Source organism: Anolis carolinensis, unplaced genomic scaffold (genome assembly GCF_035594765.1).
Source record: "Anolis carolinensis isolate JA03-04 unplaced genomic scaffold, rAnoCar3.1.pri scaffold_13, whole genome shotgun sequence".
Lineage (NCBI taxonomy): Eukaryota > Metazoa > Chordata > Lepidosauria > Squamata > Dactyloidae > Anolis > Anolis carolinensis.
In genome coordinates, this window is record NW_026943824.1 from 18,935,940 (window position 1) to 18,956,346 (window position 20,407).

Genomic DNA, 20,407 nt, shown 5'->3' on the forward strand with positions numbered 1-20,407 from the left:
TCGTTTAATTTATTGATGTTAGGTTTAATTTACTGATGTTAGGCTTTAATGTGATGCTAGGTTTTAATGTTATTTTCATATACGGTGTTTCTCTAGGATTTTATGTCAGTATTTGTTTGTTTTATAGAGGCATTGAAGTTTTCCACTGTATGCAGGAATACGACCCGAGTCCCCTTGGGGAGATAGGCCGTTTCTTTTTGGCTCCACTTTCTGTGAAATTCAACGTTAGTGTATTTTTGTAGGTATTGCAAGGAGACTTACTCGGTCGCTATGATGTCTGCCAGCTGGGGAGTGTTTGGAGCAATTTTCACCATAATATTCTCAAAGAAGATGTGTTCTTTCTGGGCTTGGATGGTGTATGTGCCAGTGGTTATATTTTCAAGGCGGAAAGAACCATCCGACTTTGTTGTGACTATAAGAGAAAAGGAAAAGGGAAAGGAAGGAGGCAAGTGAAAGGGATGCAGCTCATAGCAAAGCAGATAAAGAAAGCACTCGTTTTCAAAACAGCCCTTCTGTAGCTACACACATGAAACTGTCATCCTGTTTTAATTAAAAACTCTAAACAAATCCCCACTTTTCGATCCGTTGTTCAACAGATGTCACTCACCTTTAATTTGGCTATTCAACATAACAGTAGCATCGGCAACGCCTTCGCCTTCCGGGCTGTTCAGAACCCTCCCTGTAACTGAGAAGCCCATGACATGGAAGATGGGCTTGAAATAAAAGAAAAAGAAAGGAACCGGGGTGAAATGCCAGGATGCAATAAGTGAAAATCGTGCGTGGATAAATCGCCTCCTTCTCCTCCCGTTGCCGCTTGGGCTCCTTTTCTCTCCCTCCAGCTTGTCCCTCCTCCCTGTGAATTGTAAATTTTAGCGATTTATAATAGTCTTTTAGAGTTTATTGAAAAACCGTGAAACAGTGAATCCGCAAAAAGTGAACTGCGAAGCAGTGAGGAAACACTGTATACTAGACATGTCCAAAAATCGTTTTGAATCGTATATCGGAATTATTTCGGATTGTTCTCGCTTTTTGATACGCATTCCGAGACATTGTCTCACAGCGCAACCAGCAATGTAATTCGAACCATTGTTGGCCCATTCTCTAATTGTCTCTTAATGTTTTGTTGATTTCCCCCCCCCCAATTTTTTTAAAATATATTTTTAAAAATATTTTAAAAATAATTTTGTTTCTGCAACCTACCTAGAATGGGAGCTTATTTGCAAATTTGATGAGGATAGCTCAAGAAATGAGGGCGGGAGAGCCTGTAAAAGTCCCCCCCCCCCCCGGTTCCTTTTTTTTTTTTTTTTTTGGCGATTGCGCATGCGCGTCCACCATTCTAGAAACATTTAGAATCATTATGAATTTTTGGAAATATCCGAAATTTTTGGGTGAAAAAATCGTAAATACTTTCTATATCGAAGCGCCAGCGCCCCGTACTTTAGAAACGAGAATTGAAACACTTTTTCCATCGATCGGACATGCCTATTGTATACCTCTTTAATATTTCCCTCCCCCCTCTATATACAGTAGAGTCTCACTTATCCAACATAAACGGGCCAGCAGAACGTTGGATAAGCGAATATATTGGAAAATAAGGAGAGATTAAGAAAAAGCCTAGGTTATGATTTTACAAATTAAACACCAAAACATCATGTTATACAACAAATTTGACAGAAAAAGTAGTTCATTACACATTAATGCTATGTAGCAATTACTGTATTTACGAATTTAGAACCAAAATATCACAATGCATTGAAAACATTGACTAAAAAAGGCATTGGATAATTCAGAACGTTGGATAAGTGAGTGTTGGATAAGTGAGACTCTACTGTATATAGATGAAGATTTTGAATTACATCAATGAAGGTCTCCTCCCATTCACCAAAGATATGCTTCCAAGATGTATCTCAAAGCCTGACCTCTCTGCCAAGTTTGTTGTGAGGACTGCATGGCAAGGTGGAGAACCAAGTATGCTACAGAAAGTCACAATATGTATGTCAAAAAATAATAACAACTTACCTCAATTTTCAGACTGTCATGTTCTACAGTGAAGTCCAATCTCGATGGAGCGACATCAAAAGTAATTCTCTCCCCTCTGTAAAAGGGAACCTAGAAGGGTGTGAAACAGGTTTCTCAAAAGCCAGACCTTGGGTTATGTTTTGGACTAAAATGATTGATCATGAAGAACAACGCTTTCTAAGACTAGTGATTCTCCCCTACCCACCCAACACCTTTTGAAAGATCTGGAAAATCAAGCAAGCAGAATTCATATTGCAGGCATTATGCTGAACACCGGGTGTGGGAGAGTAAGGATAAACCTTGTTCCTTTCACCAGATTCCGTACTCAACACAAGCAACACGGTTGTTATTGACCACAAATGCTTCTATTCTTTGTGTTTCATCAGTGGATTTTAACTAATATCTAAACTCTGTGTATCTTGTTGAATGTGTTTTAATAGTGTTTTAACTGGGGTTTGGTGCTCATCTCCATTCCTAAGCCCAAGAGCCGGCATTGTCCGTAGACACCTCCAAGGTCGTGTGGCCGGCATGACTGCATGGAGCGCCGTTACCTTCCCGCAGTACCTATTGATCTACTCACATTGGCATGTTTTCGAACTGCTAGGTTGGCAGAAGCTGGAGCTAACAGCGGGTGCTCACTCCGCTCCCGGGATTTGAACCTGGCACCTTTCGGTCTGCAAGTTCAACAGCTCAGCACTTTAACGCACTTCGCCACCGGGACGAATACGATACAGTATTACAAAAACGTAAGGTATTCTAACATGAATTCTAGCTATCAACATCCTAATGTTTTAACATTTTGCTACTGCTTCTGCTGTCATTTGTTTTGGCCAAGTGCTTTTGTAACATGCATAAATCATTACCGAGGACACTTGCCAGTTGGGTAGAATGTATTTCATAAATAAATACTCATTCCTGATAGCGCAAGAGTTTCTCTCATTACTTACGACAGTGTATTTCCCACTTGGCAAAGAAAGGAAAGTAAAAGAGCCATCCTCCTTGGATATGACATTGCAGAGATAGAGAAGAGAATCATCCCTTTCGGAAAAGCCTTCCACTGGAGAGACGTTGCAGCCCATGACATCCTGGAGAAAAAGAAAAGGGTGAGTTTACTATGGGGTCGGGCTGTGGTGCAGGCTGGTGAGCAGCCTGCTGCAATAAATCACTCTGACCATGAGGTCATGAGTTCGAGGCCAGCCCGTGGCGGGGTGAGCACCCGTCAATTAAAAAATAAAAAATAGCCCCTGCTCGTTGCTGACCTAGCAACCCGAAAGATAGTTGCATCTATCAAGTAGGAAATAAGGTACCACTTATAAAGTGGGGAGGCAAATTTAACTAATTTACGACGTTGGAATGAGGAAGTGCCGTCACAGTGGATGATGAAGCAGCTGCTCCCCCCCCCCCCCCCCCGTGGCCAGAATCGAACATCCTCTCAGGAGAAGGTTAAATTGCCTCTGCGTCTGTCTCTGTCTCGGTTCTATGTGTATATGGGCATTGAATGTTTGCCCTGTATGTATATAATGTGATCCACCCTGAGTCCCCTTCGGGGTGAGAAGGGCAGAATATAAATACTGTAAATAAATAAATAAACCAAAGGGAGGCAACAGGAAATGTTGGCTTATTATGAACAACTCTAAACTTTACTTGAAACATATTTTTGGAGGATAGCACATGAAAAATGGGGGGGGGGGGGGAATGACACGTCAGCAAAACATAGTTATGTGTGACAGTGGGCTACTGACCTCCTTAGAGACCGATGATGAAAAAAGGAGGAACATGACGCCTTTCATGGGCTCCCCATCACTCCGGACAGATCCCGAAACATTGTAACCCGCTACAACCAGAGGGCCAGAGGCATATGCATTGGAACTGGTTACTCGTACCATTGTGCTAGCCTAAAATATAGACAGAAATATACACACAATATTCCAATCAGACAGGATGCCAAGACATTAAGTTATTATTATTATTATTATTATTATTATTATTATTATTATTATTATTATTATTATTAATCAGAAACTCCTCAAAGCACAGCAGGCAAAAAACGAGTACAAGAAAACCGCACTACAAACTAGAGCTGACAGCTGGCACAACAAAACATTGCATGGAAAGTTCCTTGACAAAATTGAAGGAAAAGCTGATAAGGAGAAGACCTGCCTCTGGCTCACGAATGGGACCCTGAAGAAGGAGACAAAAGGCCTGATCCTTGCAGCCCAGGAGCAAGACATCAGGACAAAGGCAATCAAGGCCAAGATCGAAAAATCAGCTGATGACCCAAAATGCAGACTGTGCAAGGAAACTGATGAAACCATTGATCATATCCTCAGCTGATGCAAGAGAATTGCACAGACAGACTACAAACAGAGGCACAACTATGTGGCCCGAATGATTCATGGGAACTTATGCCTCAAGTCCCACCTCCCAGCAGCAAAGAACTGGTGGGATCACAAACCTGCAAAAGTCTTGGAAAATGAGCACGCAAAGAGACTGTGGGACTTCTGAATCCAGACTGACAAAGTTCTGGAACACAACACACCAGACATCACAGTTGTGGAAAAGAAAAAGGTTTGGATCATTGATGTCGCCATCCCAGGTGAAAAACAACAGGAAAAACTCAGCCGCTATCAGGACCTCAAGATTGAACTGCAAAGACTCTGGCATAAACCAGGGCAGGTGGTCCCAGTGGTGATGGGCACACTGGGTGCCGTGCCAGAAGATCTCAGCCGGCATTTGGAAACAATAGACATTGACAAAATCATGATCTGCCAACTGCAAAAGGCCACCCTACTGGGATTTGCACGCATCATCCGAAAATACATCACACAGTCCTAGACACTTAGGAAGTGTTCGAATTGAGATTTTGTGATACGAAATCCAGCATATCTGTCTTGTTTGCTGTGTCATACAATAAAATAATAAAAACTTTATTTCTAGACAGCCCTCTCTCCCTGAAGGGACTCAGAGCGGTTTACAGACACAAAACAAAAAGACAAACATTCAGTACCTCAAATGAGTACAAACACATCAAAATAGAATCACAGAATCATAGATCATTGTTACAAATAAAAAATTGCTGTTCTAAAAATATTAGGGCTTTTAAAATAATTGGGAAATGTTTCAGCAGCACTTACCTCTTCAAGCACCCAGGTGGGATGAGACGCAAAGATTTCATATTCCCCAGGAAGCACTTTAAAAAAGGCATACCTAAAATAAAGAATAAAAAAAACAGAACTTTATTTATCTCTACAAGCTCCCTCAACGAGCCTTTCCAACTCATCACCTATTTTTCAAGGCTATAATTTTCACCAAACTCAACCAAGTACAGCAACCGTAGTACAAAACAATCGGATCGTAACATGTTGAAAGGGGTTACTCCAAATAAAATAAAAATTAGCAATTCATCAGTCATCATATCATGTTGGGTTAAGGTTAGTAAAATACTCTTTTAATTGATACTGTAATATAGAGAAAGATTGGCTGATTTTTATGTAATTTTTACTTTTGTAATCATAGTAAGGGAGATCCACACAGTTCTCTGAATCCTAGAGTTGGAATAAACCCCATTCTGTCATTCATGAATACACAATCAAGATACTCCTGACAGATGGCCCTCTAGCTTCTGCTTTAAAACCTTATATAAGCAGCATATATAGGAGCAACCTATATAGGAGCCCCCAGTGGTGCAGTGGGTTAAACCACTGAGCTGTTGAACTTGCTGACTGAGTGGAGTGAGCTCCTGCTGTCAGCTCCAATTTCTGCCAACCTACGGTAGCGGTTTGAAAACATGTAAATGTGAGTAGAGGTAGGTAACGGCACTCCATGCAGTCATGCCGGCCACATAACCTTGGAGGTGTCTATGGACAATGCCAGCTCCTTGGCTTATTTATTTATTTACTACATTTATATGCCGCCCTTCTCACCCCAAAGGGGACTCAGAGCAGCTTACAAATTACATTCACGTACAATACATTATATTATTAGCATAGTACAATACTAGCATTAAATTACTATATTGTACTATATCATTACATTGTAATATTATTAGTAATATTACATTTAATATATAATATATAATTAACATTATTAAATTGTATTATTATCAGTACAGTAGTCTCACTTATCCAACACTCGCTTATCCAACGATTGATGTAACCTAGAATCGCATTTACTTTTTCAGCTGCCGCATTACACTCTCGACTCATGTTCAAGTTGTGATCTACCAGGACTTCTACCCTTTCACATGGGCTGTTTTCAAGCCAGGTATTACCCATCCTATATCTGTGAATTTCATTTTTATTGCATAATTGCTCTTGCTTCTTTGTTCACAGTAAGTATAGTTGCCACTCTGGTTGCAACCCAAAGTAATCCTAATAATAATAAAACTATTTATATTCCACCCTATCTCCCCGAAGGGACTCAGGGAAGATTCCAATCACAAAACGGCAAACATTATATGCCGGAATACAACAACCAACACATACCTAATAGCAAAAATAATAATCCAACATATAAAAACAAATTACAGTAGAGTCTCACTTATCCAACACTCGCTTATCCAACATTCTGGATTATCCAAGGCATTTTTGTAGTCGTGATATTTTGGTGCTAAATTCGTAAATACAGTAATTACTACATAGCATTACTGCGTATTGAACTACTTTTTCTGCCAAATTTGTTGTCTAACATGATGTTTTGGTGCTTTATTTGTAAAATCATAACCTAATTTGATGTTTAATAGGCTTTTCCTTAATCCCTCCTTATTATCCAACATATTCACTTATCCAACATTCTGCCGGCCCGTTTATGTTGGATAAGTGAGACTTTACTGTATAACATAACATCTAAAATTAAGATAAAACATAACCTCTGAAATAAATTATATCCATATCAAAGGAAGTCATCAAATCACTAGACTAAACCCCAAGGAAGCATCTGTTGACCCTTCCCTCTCTGTCACATATTGAGAACAAATCGGAAAGTATTTTGTCACCTTTTTCCTAATGCCCATTTCCATTTTCACCAACAAATTTTAAAACTATCATTAAACTGGATAACTGTAACACTAGATTTAATTATCTCGCGACAAAATATCATGTGGAAGATACAAAGTATTATCAAATCAATTCTTTCCCAATCTCTATACCTTAAATGTTTATTTAAATGTACAATTATGCTGATTTTTAATGTATATTTTGATTTTTAATTTTGAAACACTTTTAAATTTGATGTAAACTGTTTTTCTGATGTATATGTTTGTATTGTAAGCCGCCCTGAGTCCCCTGATGGGTGAGAAGGGCGGGGTAGAAATGATGTAATAAATAATAAATAAATAAATATACACTCATTTTCTGAACACAAGACAAACTTACTTTCCTCCAGGATGAGTGGCTGTAGCTTGGATGTTTATCTCTGAACCAGGATGCCTCAGTGAAACTAAAACTCCAGCAGGACCCAGTGTTTGGCCTTTGCTAAGAACCTGCAAAAAGTTACCATGAAACTTCAGTTTGTAAAACAGTAAACAAATAGTTCAATACATCATTCGTTCCCTTTTATATTTTTAAGTTAACAGTAGTTCTTTGCCAAATAAACAAAGTTTGCTGAGATTACAAGGGAGTGCTAGTTTCAACCACTGCAAGTGCAGTAAAACAATCTGGCAGAATCTGAATTTGAGATGGCAACTCTGGGCTAAATCTAACTTTAGGTTCAGCCGAAATACACTCACTAAAATCAGACTTCGTACATACATGCTGCACACATTATTCATTCCAATGAGCCTATTATAAATGGGATTAAAATGAATTTAGACCAATGTAATGAGCACTGCTGGAAGATAAATATACAAAATTACAATAAAGCAGGGCAAAACTAAAATGTTTCCACAATTTGATAGAAAATTAGTAAACAAAGGGCCAAATATGTATACAAATACAGGGCTATCACCAAGTTCTGTGCAGGTGCCTTTCACCAAACTACAACTTCCAAGATTCCATAACATTGAGCCATGGAAGTCAAAGTGGTGTCAAACTGCCTTAATTCTTCAGTGTAGACCCACCATAAGAGATATCCGATATATTACCTTTCCATTTACTGAAAAGCCCGTAAACACGAAATCGATATCGCCTCCTCTAGTGCAAATGTCACTGATGCCATCCACATGGATGTCTACACTTGTTGGATCTATTAAAAGAGAGAAAGTGTAATCCTAATGGTGATAACTGCATCAGGATCTTGGGTTATTATATTTCAAAATAGTACAGTTCCAATGTCTACATGAGCAATAGGTTCAAATCAATTACAAACTAAAAATTTCAGTTAAAAAAAACAAATCAAGTAAGTGTACTAAATAGAGGAAACACAGAAAATATTACAAAAATCATTTCCAATGAAGCCAGAAATCTATTTACTTGGACTGACGGAGAATACTATGAAACTGAACGTAAATGGGGACAAAATAATTACATACGCAGGGACAGCCGCACGAATAACCTTTGCTAAATACTGGAAACAAAAAGACATCCCAACAAAACAACATTGGTTGGAGAAACTGAACGATATATACGATATGGACAAACTAACGTATCTAACGAAAGTGAACAGAGGAAATACAATAAAACGAACTAATTGGGACAAATATGAAGAATATAAGAAAAAGCTAAAGGAAAAATAAGCAAAAGGAGAACCCGAGAACACTCATAACAAAACTAGTCTAGTTTGTGAAAAAGGAAGAAGATGAAAAGAAATTCAAGCCACAAAGAATAGACAGCGGAAGGACATATAATATTATTTTAATTATTGTCTTTATTTTTTTTTCCTTCTCTTCTTCTCTTCTTTTTCTTTCCTCCTTACCTTCACCCCCTATTCCATCCCCCCTACCTAACCCTCACCTGCTCCCATTGTCCTATTTTTTTTAATGTATGTGCAAGCAAGAAAACTTGAATAAAAATCTAATTTAAAAAAAAAAGTAAGTGTACTAAATAGATACCTACCAAAACTCCACCCTAGGGGAGGCTCAATTTTAAGAACAAAATCCCCCTAGAAAAGAAAACAAGAAACACTTATTACAATCTACTTTGTTGAAAACAAAATCAGAATATTCTTTTTGTTAAAAACCCATGCTATACCCCAAGGTGTTTTCTTTCTCATCCTCCCTTCCTCCCTTCCTCTAAATCCATACTTTTTGTCATTCATGAATCTATAAATATCCATAAACAATATGGGATAAAATTCAGCCAACAAAGATGAATCACACCAGATATTACAATACCACTGACCTTATCATACAGAGGAATCATGAAATAACCATTATTTGGAGCGCAGTCGGTTTGGTATTTCAAAGTCCCATGTTTTGTGTATAATTTAATCTATAAATGAAAAGAAAAATAAACAAACATGGTAATTCTGATGGAGCAGTTATGTCATTTCAAGTTATAGTGAGTCTTTGGTTTGGTTCCAGAACCCCCTGTGGATACCAAAATTCATGGATGCTCAAGTCCCTTTATATTTAATGACTGAGAAAATCATGGTCTGCTTTGTGGATTTCCTTTTTTAAGGTTTCAGGCTGTGGATGGTGGGATTCATGGATGCAAAATCCATAGATATGCTACCGGTTGAAATGTATGCTAGGCCATGAAATGCGTTATCAAACCCAAAGAAAGCTTCCTGCCATTTTAGTCCCAAGTCAAGAGATAAAGAAGCAGCCCATGAGACAGGAATTTCAAACTTTTAAATTTAAAAAAAAATCTACACGTGTATAGGGGTGTATCTTATTATTGTGTGTTTATATCACTTTTTTTGCTCTTTTTGTACTCTCTCTCTCCTCTTTTTCCTTGTCTCTTTTCTATTTTGTATTAGGGATTTTCTTTTTTCTTTCATTTTTTCCATTTCGTAACACTCTGTACTTTGCCTGGGATCTACAAATTAGTCTCCTGTTTTTAACACTGTATCTTGCCTGTTGATTTTAATGATTGTTTTTATTGATGTTGATGTTTTTACTAGGATAATTGTTTTATTGCTTTGTTACTGTTATTTGTTTGTTTTATCGGGCCAGGCCCCATGTAAGCCGCCCCGAGTCCCTTCGGGGAGATGGGGCGGGGTATAAAAATAAAGTTGTTGTTGTTGTTATTATTATTATTATTATTATTATTTTCTGTTGTAATTATAGTCTCCCCTTCCCATATCCCATCCCTTTGTGTACACATTTATGAACTTTTATGTGTTTGTTTATCACTATTTTGTGCAAAATAGAAATATAAAAAAAAAAAGAACAGTAAGCTCTGTGCTTCTTTCTTATAGTGGAATGCGGCTTATCCACGAGCAGGAATAATTGATTCATGGCTTTTATGAAAAACTTATCAGGATTGACAGGCTGCCTGGAAGGCCACTTGTTGAGGTTTTCCATAGCTCAGATTAAGTTTGAAAAGCTCCTCATTGTGACAAGCTTTGGGCCATTTAGAGAAATACAACTTTCCAAACTGAAACTTCAGAAAAAACTCCAAAGATGAACAGGTCCAGACTGGCCAATTGCAACATTCACACTTGCCTCCAACAGACAAGCTCGTATAAACCCCACTTGCCTAGTTTCCAACAGATCTCACAACCTCTGAGGATGCCTGCCATAGATGTGGGTGAAACATCAACAACAACAAACTTTATTTAAATACTGCTCTATCTCCCCAGAAGGGACTCAGGGTGGTTTCCAACTTAGGTAAGCATTCAATATCAACACAGAAAACATACTACACACTGTAATAAAAAACATAAACATAATTACGATTAAAACAAATACAGTAGAGTCTCACTTATCCAAGCTAAACGGGCCGGCAGAAGCTTGGATAAGCGAATATCTTGGATAATAAGGAGGGATTAAGGAAAAGCCTATTAAACATCAAATTAGGTTATGATTTTACAAGTTAAGCACCAAAACATCATGTTTTACAACAAATTTGACAGGAAAAAGTAGTTCAATACGCAGTAATGTTATGTTGTAATTACTGTATTTACGAATTTAGCACCAAAATATCACGATATTTTGAAAACATTGACTACAAAAATGGCTTGGATTATCCAGAGGCTTGGATAAGTGAGGCTTGGATTAGTGAGACTCTACTGTATACCCATTTAAAACAAAACCAATTTTCAGGACTATTCCATTGGGTGATGTTCTGCTACCAATGGATAGAATTCAAGGATGGGCCAGGACAACCGTGGGAACTGGGCTAGGGCTAATGCAACAAAATAACATAGAAGTAACGTCAGGAGAGAATGCTTCTGGAACATGGCTCGATAGGCTGGAAAACTCACAGCAACCCAGTGATTCCGGCCATGAAAACCTTCAAGAACACATTATAACCATTATGATGGTTGCACAAGCATCTGTTGAAATTTTCCAAATGCTTGTGCAACCATCATGTCAGGTGAGGGAGGGAAGCCATTGAAATCCACAAGAAGCACGTGGGGAATTTTGGAAATGAACCCAATCTAGCTCTAAAATAGAACAGTAAATAAGGAACAACTCTCTGAAAACAGAGGAATTCCAGACATGAATCAATCAGGGGCAGCTAACACCTCTGAACAAAAGATTCCCCTAAGCAGGAATAAGCCAGGACATGAAGCTTGCAAGGCCATTTAATGCTAATGAGGACGACGAATTACAACATTCACACTGGCCTCCAACAGACAGGAGTTCTTACTTCCACAGATACATAAATTTTCCTTGATTAGTTTCTCCAATATACCTCACAACCTCTGAGGTTGCCTGCCATAGATGTGGGCGAAACGTCAGGAGGGAATGCTTCTGGAACATGGCCAGACAGCCTGGAAAACTCACAACAACCCAGCTTAAGCTTTTCCTCACAACAACCCAGGAAAACTCACAACAACTCACTCACAACAACTCAGCTTAAGCGGCTGAGGGGGGAAAGAAAAGGGCCTGAGGAATTCTGTGAGGAATTCTGGGAGTTGTAGTCCAAAACACCTGAAGGAAGGGAAGGCCCAAGTCGGCCCAGGCCTGCTTCTAGGCCTCACCTCGATGAGGGAGTAGTTGATCTCCACGCTGGACTTGACGAAGCCCCCGCAGCCCACCACGATGTCCTCGGAGGCGCCCACCGTGGCCCACGGCCCTCCCCAGAGCAGGAGCCAGCACAGCCCGACAAGCCCCGGCGCCGCCATGACGGCACAGGCCTCGAGTGGAAGGCCAGGCCGGGGAACGACAGCGCATGCGCCAGGCCCACACACCTCCCGAAAGCTGGCATTACTATAGAGCGCCTGTACTACTGACCCCTGCCGGTGGGAAGACCGCCCTGCACCTTTCCCACTCTGTCCACCACTTTCTTTTTTTTCTGAAGTTGGTGAGTCGTTTGTTAAAAGCTGCTGAGATAATAATTATGTATTTATTTACTTGCTACATTTATATCCCGCTCTTCTCAGAGCGGCTTACAAATCAAATGTACATACAATATATTATTAGCCTAGCACAATATAAGCATTAAATTACTATATTGTACTATATCATTATATAGTAATATTATGAGAAATATTGTATTTAATATATAATATATAATAATTATTAATTATATTATTATTAGTATAATGTTGTATTATCAAAGCTGCTGAGATAATAATTATGTATTTATTTACTTGCTACATTTATATCCCGCTCTTCTCAGAGCGGCTTACAAATCAAATGTACATACAATATATTATTAGCCTAGCACAATATAAGCATTAAATTACTATATTGTACTATATCATTATATAGTAATATTATGAGAAATATTGTATTTAATATATAATATATAATAATTATTAATTATATTATTATTAGTATAATGTTGTATTATCAATATTATACGTTTATACAATATATTATATTTATAAATTATTGTATATTATATATACAGTATAAGAATTAAATTACTATATTGTACTACAGTAGAGTCTCACTTATCCAACACTCGCTTATCCAACGTTCTGGATTATCCAACGCATTTTTGTAGTCAATGTTTTCAATATATCGTGATATTTTGGTGCTAAATTCATAAATACAGTAATTACTACATAGCATTACTGCTTATAGAACTACTTTTTCTGTCAAATTTGTTGTCTAACATGATGTTTTGGTGCTTAATTTGTAAAATCATAACCTAATTTGATGTTGAATAGGCTTTTCCTTAATGCCTCCTTATTATCCAACCTATTCACTTATCCAACATTCTGCCGGCCCGTTTATATTGGATAAGTGGGACTCTACTGTACATGGCTAATATCATGTACAAGGCAACAAAGGAGCCCCTGGTGGCGCAGCATGTTAACGCGCTGAGCTGCTGAACTTGTGGACCAAAAAGGGTGCAGGTTCAAACCCTGGGAGCGGAATGAGCACCCGCTGTTAGCCCCAGCTTCTGCCAACCTAGCAGTTCGAAAACATGCAAATGTGAGTAGATCAATAGGTACTCCTCCATCTGGAGCAACAAACTCACATGCCACATGACCTTGGAGGTGTCTACGGACAACGCCGGCTCTTTGGCTTAGAAATAAAGATGAGCACCAACCCCAAGAATGTGAGTAGATCAATAGGTACTGCTCCGGCGGGAAGGTAACGGCGCTCCATGCCGTCATGCCAGTGGCCACATGACCTTGGAGGTGTCTATGGACAACGCCGGCTCTTTGGCTTAGAAATGGAGAAGAGCACCAACCCCCAGAGTGTGAGTAGATCAATAGGTACTGCTCTGGCGGGAAGGTAATGGTGCTCCATGCAGTCATGCCAGTGGCCACATGACCTTGGAGGTGTCTACGGGCAACGCCGGCTCTTCGGCTTAGAAATGGAGATGAGCACCAACCCCCAGAGTGTGAGTAGATCAATAGGTACTGCTCTGGCGGGAAGGTAATGGTGCTCCATGCCGTCATGCCAGTGGCCACATGATCTTGGAGGTGTCTATGGACAACGCCGGCTCTTTGGCTTAGAAATGGAGAAGAGCACCAACCCCCAGAGTGTGAGTAGATCAATAGGTACTGCTCCGGCGGGAAGGTAACAGCGCTCCATGCAGTCCTGCCAGTATCCACATGATCTTGGAGGTGTCTACGGACAACGCCAGCTCTTCGGCTTAGAAATGGAGATGAGCACCAACCCCCAGAGTGTGAGTAGATCAATAGGTACTGCTCCGGCGGGAGGGTAACAGCACTCCATGCAGTCCTGCCAGTATCCACATGATCTTGGAGGTGTCTACAGACAACGCCGGCTCTTGGGCTTAGAAATGGAGATGAGCACCAACCCCCAGAGTGTGAGTAGATGAATAGGTACTGCTCCGGCGGGAAGGTAACGGCGCTCCATGCAGTCATGCCAGCCACTTGACCTTTGAGGTGTCTACGGACAACGCCGGCTCTTGGGCTTAGAAATGGAGATGAGCACCAACTCCCAGAGTGTGAGTAGATGAATAGGTACTTCTCCTGTATGTATTTTCATTTGTGTTCTTTCAGTACAAAAGGGTCTTCTGTAAATGTTGCAAGGTCCTGTTGGGATAACAACGAACGCCGTGCCACAGTTTTATGATGCAACGCGTTTGCCTTGGATAAAAGGGAATTTTGGCACAGCAACGGTGGATGGACTTTTGTCTTCATGGCCAACGGCCCATGCTGTTAAAATGCCCTCTTGACTCAAATCTCATGCTCATACTTTTGGGGGGTTTCAGGATTTTGAGCATTGAGGTGCACCTTGCATAGTTTTGAAGATCAGACGGGATCCGGTGCCTTTGGGGTCCTTTTCGGCCACATGCTCCCATTAGACATGTACAAAAAAATCGTTTTGAATCGCATATCGGAATTATTTCGGATTGTTCTCGCTTTTTGATACGCATTCTGAGACATTGTCTCACAGCGCAACCAGCAATGTAATTCGAACCATTGTTGGCCCATTCTCTAATTGTCTCTTAATGTTTCGTTAATTCCCCCCCCCCCAATTTTTTAAAAATATATATTTAAAAATATTTTAAAAATTATTTTGTTTCTGCAACCTACCTTGAATGGGAGCTTATTTGCAAATTTGATGAGGATAGCTCAAGAAATGAGGGCGGGAGAGCCCTGTAAAAGCCCCCCCCCCCTCAGGTTCCTTTTTTTTTTTTTTTTTGGCGTGTCCACCATTTTAAAAACATTTAGAATCATTACGAATTTTCGGAAATATCCAAAATTTTGGGGTGAAAAAAATCGGAAATACTTTCTATATCGAAGCGCCAGCACCCCCTACTTTAGAAACGAGAATTGAAACACTTTTCCCATCGATCGGACATGTCTAGCTCCCATGCTTTGCAAACATAGAAATGAATAAAATAACAGTGTGTGTGTACACACATTCTTTCCAAGAAGACCTTGATCTGCGGCAGAGACTTTGGCCTTTGGGTCAAAGAGGGAGGAGCTGTGGGTCTCGCCTCTTGGAAGAGGCCAGGAAGCTGGGAAAGCGGGACAAAGTGGAGCCGCTGGAAGGGGATCGGACGGAGCCATGCGTGGCGCAAGCTGGCTGTGCGGCTCCTGGGGAAACCGCTCTGCCAAGTTGTGGGTGAGAGAAAAAGAGTCTCGGGGCAACTGAACACTTTAATTTTGAGCTATTCTGTGCTGTCACTTTGAGTTGTATCCAAATGTATTGCCTCCAAAAGCGCTGGAGTGGAGAAACCTTAGTCCCACATATATTATGGATTTTGGGTTGTTGTGTATTTTCCATGTTGACTATTAATAATCACAACATAAGAAGAAGAAGAAGAAGAAGAAGAAGAAGAAGAAGAAGAAGAAGACCAGTCAAAGAAGAAGACCAGTCAAAGAAGAAGACCAGTCAAAGAAGAAGAACATGCCCTGGCAGAATATGTAAAGCGAAGTGAAGAACCTGCTTTGATTGAAGTCAAAAATCAGAAACTCCTCAAAGCACAGCAGACAAAAAATCAGTACAAGAAAACCGCACTACAAACTAGAGCAGAACCAGTACAAGAAAACCACACTACAAATTAGAGCAGAACCAGTACAAGAAAACCGCACTACAAACTAGAGCAGAACCAGTACAAGAAAACCACACTACAAATTAGAGCAGAATCAGTACAAGAAAACCGCACTACAAACTAGAGCAGAACCAGTACAAGAAACCCGCACTACAAATTAGAGCAGAACCAGTACAAGAAAACCGCACTACAAACTAGAGCTGACAGCTGGCACCACAAAACATTGCATGGAAAGTTCCTTGACAAAATTGAAGGAAAAGCTGATAAGGAGAAGACCTGGCTCTGGCTCACGAATGGGACCCTGAAGAAGGAGACAGAAGGCCTGATCCTTGCAGCCCAGGAGATCAAAAAATCGGCTGATGACCCAAAATGCAGACTCTGCAAGGAAACTGACGAAACCATGGATCATATCCTCAGCTGCTGTAAGAAAATCGCACAGACAGACTACAAACAGAGGCACAACCATGTGGCCCAAATGATTCATCGGAACTTATGCCTCAAGTACCACCTCCCAGCAGCAAAGAACTGGTGGGATCACAAAACTTCAAAGATAGTGGGCAGTGAGCATGCAAAAATACTGTGGGACTTCCGAATCCAGACTGACAAAGTTCTGGAACACAACACACCAGACATCACGGTTGTGGAAAAGAAAAAGGTTTGAATCATTGATGTCGGCATCCCAGGTGACAGTTGCATTGACGAAAAAAAACAGGAAAAACTCAGCTGCTATCAGGACCCAGGAGCTTCAAATAACTTGGCCAACAATCAGTAATTCTGGGAGATGAAGTGCTAAACATCTGGACTGGCAATATGAGGATGGAATGTCCCAAAAACTGCCTGGAAATCTTTCTCTACTCTCTGTTTCTCCTTCGTCTTTAACGCTTGTGCTTTTGCCTTGCAGGACTGGAACCAGACATGGCACACGGACACCCCGCGCCTGACCACCTGCTTCCAGTCGACCGTGCTGGTCTGGATTCCTTGCCTCTGCCTCTGGGCCTCTTTCCCGTTCTATTACCTTTACCTCCAGAAGAATGCCAGAGGCTACATCAGGATGTCTGCCGTCTTCAAAGCCAAAATGGCAAGTGGATTTCTGCAAGAGGGGGCTTCTCGCAGGCGGCCGGGACTGGGGTGGGCGGAGTTACGAGCTCTGAGGCAGGGCTGAGCTTCTATCCCAGGACACAGGGGGCGGGGCTAGAGGAGGGGGCGGGGCCTCTTTCCAAGTGCCTCACAGGGCTGAGCCTCTATACCCCGTCCCTGTGTTCTAACAAACACCTCAGGGGAGGTATAGAAGCTCAGCCCTGTTTCACGCACATGGGAAGAGGCCCCGCCCCCACCCCTAGCCCCGCCCTTTAGTCCTAAAAGGCCTCTCAGGAGAAGTATAGAGGCTCAGCCCTGTCACAGGCTCTTGGAAGGAGGCCCCGCCCCCACCCCTAGCCCCGCCCTTTAGTCCTAAAAGGCCTCTCAGGAGAGATATAGAGGCTCAGCCCTGTCTCGGGCTCTTGGGAAGAGGCCCCGCCCCCACCCCTAGCCCCGCCCTTTAGTCCTAAAAGGCCTCTCAGGAGAAGTATAGAAGCTCAGCCCTGTCTCAGGCTCTTGGGAAGATGCCCCTCCCCCACCCCTAGCCCCGCCCTTTAGTCCTAAAAGGCCTCTCAGGAGAAGTATAGAAGCTCAGCCCTGTCTCAGGCTCTTGGGAAGAGGCCCCGCCCCCACCCCTAGCCCCGCCCTTTAGTCCTAAAAGGCCTCTCAGGAGAAGTATAGAAGCTCAGCCCTGTCACAGGCTCTTGGGAAGATGCCCCTCCCCCACCCCTAGCCCCGCCCTTTAGTCCTAAAAGGCCTCTCAGGAGAAGTATAGAAGCTCAGCCCTGTCTCAGGCTCTTGGAAGGAGGCCCCGCCCCCACCCCTAGCCCCGCCCTTTAGTCCTAAAAGGCCTCTCAGGAGAAATATAGAGGCTCAGCCCTGTCACAGGCTCTTGGAAGGAGGCCCCACCCCCTTCCCTAGCTCCGCCCTCTGTGTCCCAACAAGCGCCTCAGGAGAGATATAGATGCTCAGCCCTGTCTCGCGCTCTTAGAAGGAGGCCCCGCCCCCTTCCCTAGCCCCGCCCTTTAGTCCTAAAAGGCATCTCAGGAGAGATATAGAGGCTCAGCCCCGTCTCGGGCTCCTGGGAAGAGGCCCCGCCCCCACCCCTAGCCCTGCCCTTTAGTCCCCGCCCCCTTCCCTAGCTTCGCTCTCTGTGTCCCAACAAGCACTTCAGGAGAAGTGTAGATGCTCAGCCCTGTCTCAGGTTCTTGGGAAGAAGCCACGCCCACTCCTCTAGCTCCGCCCCCTGTGTCCTAACAGGCGCCTAGGTGCTCAGCCCTGTCTCCGGCACTTGGGAAGAGGCCCCGCCCCTCCCCTGGCCCCGCCCCGTGTCCTAATAGGTGCCATCACCGCCCCCCTGGATCACTGCAGCACCCACCAGGGGGCGGTAGTGCCCACTTTGGGAATCACTGGTTTAAGCTAACATTACCTACAGTAATTGGATGTGCAAATAAAGCAGGTTAGAATGCATTTTAATTGGCTCCTTTGGTCATTAATAAGACATAGGTAAAGGTAAAGGTTTTCCCCTGACGTTAAGTCCAGTCGTGTCCAACTCTGGGCGTTGTCCGTAGACACCTCCAAGGTCATATGGCTGGCATGACTGCATGGAGCGCCGTTACCTTCCCGCCAGAGCAGTACCTATTGATCTACTCACACTCTGGGGGTTGGTGCTCATCTCCATTTCTAAGCCAAAGAGCCGGTGTTGTCCATAGACACCTCCTAAGTCATGTGGCCATTGGCATGACTGCATGGAGTGCTGTTACCTTCCTGCTGGAGCAGTACCTATTGATCTACTCACACTCTGGGGGTTGGTGCTCATCTCCATTTCTAAGCCGAAGAGCCGGCGTTGTCCATAGACACCTCCAAGGTCATGTGGCCACTGGCATGACTGCATGAAGCGCCGTTACCTCCCCACCAGAGCCGTACCTATTGATCTACTCACATCTCTGCCAATCCTTTGTCCATTTTCCTTGCGTGTTCCCAGGTTCTCGGCTTTGTTTTCTTAGCCGTGTATTTTGCAAGTACATGCTACATCCTTTGGGAAGCAAACCATGGGATTCAACAAGATCCAGGACTCGCCATCAGCTGTGCATTACAACTGGCTACGATGGTAAGGTTAATACTTTTAATTTAGGTTTGTTTGTTTTTTTAATTTCGTCTCCATCTGGGCAATATTCCCTGGGCAACGTCCTTGCAGACGGACAATTCTCTCTCACACCAGAAGCGACTTGCAGTTTCTCAAGTTGCTCCTGACACGAAAAATATATTTTTAAAAAATTCACCTGGAAGGGAAAAACTCTTGCTACTTGGAGTGAGTCGGAGCTCTGACCATACCATGATTACAATCAGGGCCAGCTAACACCTCCCAACAAAGGATTCCTCCCAGGCAGGAATCAGCCAGGCTTTGAAGCTGAAAGGCCATTAAATGCTAATCAAGGTGGCCAATTGCAACTTTCACACTTGCCTCAAACAGATATGGACACACACACACACACACATATATATATAGATACATAGATACATACATACACACATACACATATACATATATAATTACATACACACACAAACACACACAGTCCACTTGCCTAGTTTCCAACAGAGCTCACAACCTCTGAGGATGCCTGCCATAGATGTGGGCGAAACGTCAGGAGAGAATGCTTCTGATTCTGGATGAATGGATTTTAATCTTGGACATGCTTAAAATTTTATATAATGTGATTTTATTTTGCAATGGTACCTGTTTTATATGAATTGTTGTTTTGTAGATTGTTTTATATAAATTGTTGTTTTTACATTGTTTTAAGGCATTGAATTTTTGCCTATTTATTGTAAGCTGCTTTGAGTCCCCTCGGGGTAAAAATGATGTTAATAATAATAATAATAATAATAATAATAATAATAATAATAATGCTTCCGGAACATGTCCAGACAACCCGGAAAGCTCAAAGCAACCCTATTATTATTATTATTATTATTATTATTATTATTATTATTGACACAAAGTCATAGTTTGACACAGCAAACGAGATCTATATGCTGGATTTCATATCACAAAATCACAAGTCAAATACTTCCCAAGTGTTGTTGTTGTTGTTGTTGTTATTATTATCATTGTATGACACAGCAAACAAGAGAGATATGCTGGATTTCGTATCACAAAATCACAAGTCAAACACTTCCCAAGTGTTGTTGTTATTGTTGTTGTTATTATTATTATTATTATCATTATTATCATTGTATGACACAGCAAACAAGATAGATATGCTGGATTTCGTATCACAAAATCACAAGTCGAATACTTCCCAAGTGTTGTTGTTATTTTATTATGACAC

The 20,407-nt window shown here is 41.7% G+C and overlaps 2 protein-coding genes across 4 annotated transcripts in view; one reads left to right on the forward strand and one right to left on the reverse strand.

Annotated features, from left to right (window-relative positions):
- The window catches only part of LOC100566831 (BOS complex subunit NOMO1), a 42,974-nt gene extending 30,744 nt beyond the window's left edge, over positions 1-12,230 (reverse strand). Inside the window, exons 1-11 of the mRNA XM_062964221.1 lie at positions 12,046-12,230; positions 9,294-9,383; positions 9,009-9,054; positions 8,099-8,199; positions 7,392-7,498; positions 5,154-5,226; positions 3,762-3,914; positions 2,967-3,104; positions 2,020-2,109; positions 608-713; positions 262-412 (exon numbers count right to left, since the gene is read on the reverse strand). Coding sequence (XP_062820291.1) covers positions 262-412; positions 608-713; positions 2,020-2,109; positions 2,967-3,104; positions 3,762-3,914; positions 5,154-5,226; positions 7,392-7,498; positions 8,099-8,199; positions 9,009-9,054; positions 9,294-9,383; positions 12,046-12,189 — 1,199 coding nt within the window. The 5' untranslated portion in view covers positions 12,190-12,230. The remainder of the gene's footprint in view (positions 1-261; positions 413-607; positions 714-2,019; positions 2,110-2,966; positions 3,105-3,761; positions 3,915-5,153; positions 5,227-7,391; positions 7,499-8,098; positions 8,200-9,008; positions 9,055-9,293; positions 9,384-12,045) is intronic.
- A 3,262-nt stretch (positions 12,231-15,492) lies between these two features.
- Positions 15,493-20,407, forward strand: part of abcc6 (ATP binding cassette subfamily C member 6) — a 46,969-nt gene continuing 42,054 nt past the window's right edge. For 2 of the 3 annotated variants that reach the window (XM_062964307.1, XM_062964308.1), the window contains exon 1: positions 19,062-19,182. In XM_062964307.1, coding sequence (XP_062820377.1) covers positions 19,180-19,182 — 3 coding nt within the window. In that variant the 5' untranslated portion in view covers positions 19,062-19,179. Of the gene's footprint in view, positions 15,566-16,896; positions 17,074-19,056; positions 19,183-20,407 lie in introns of those variants that run through there. The other variant, XM_062964309.1, reaches the window with a different exon arrangement.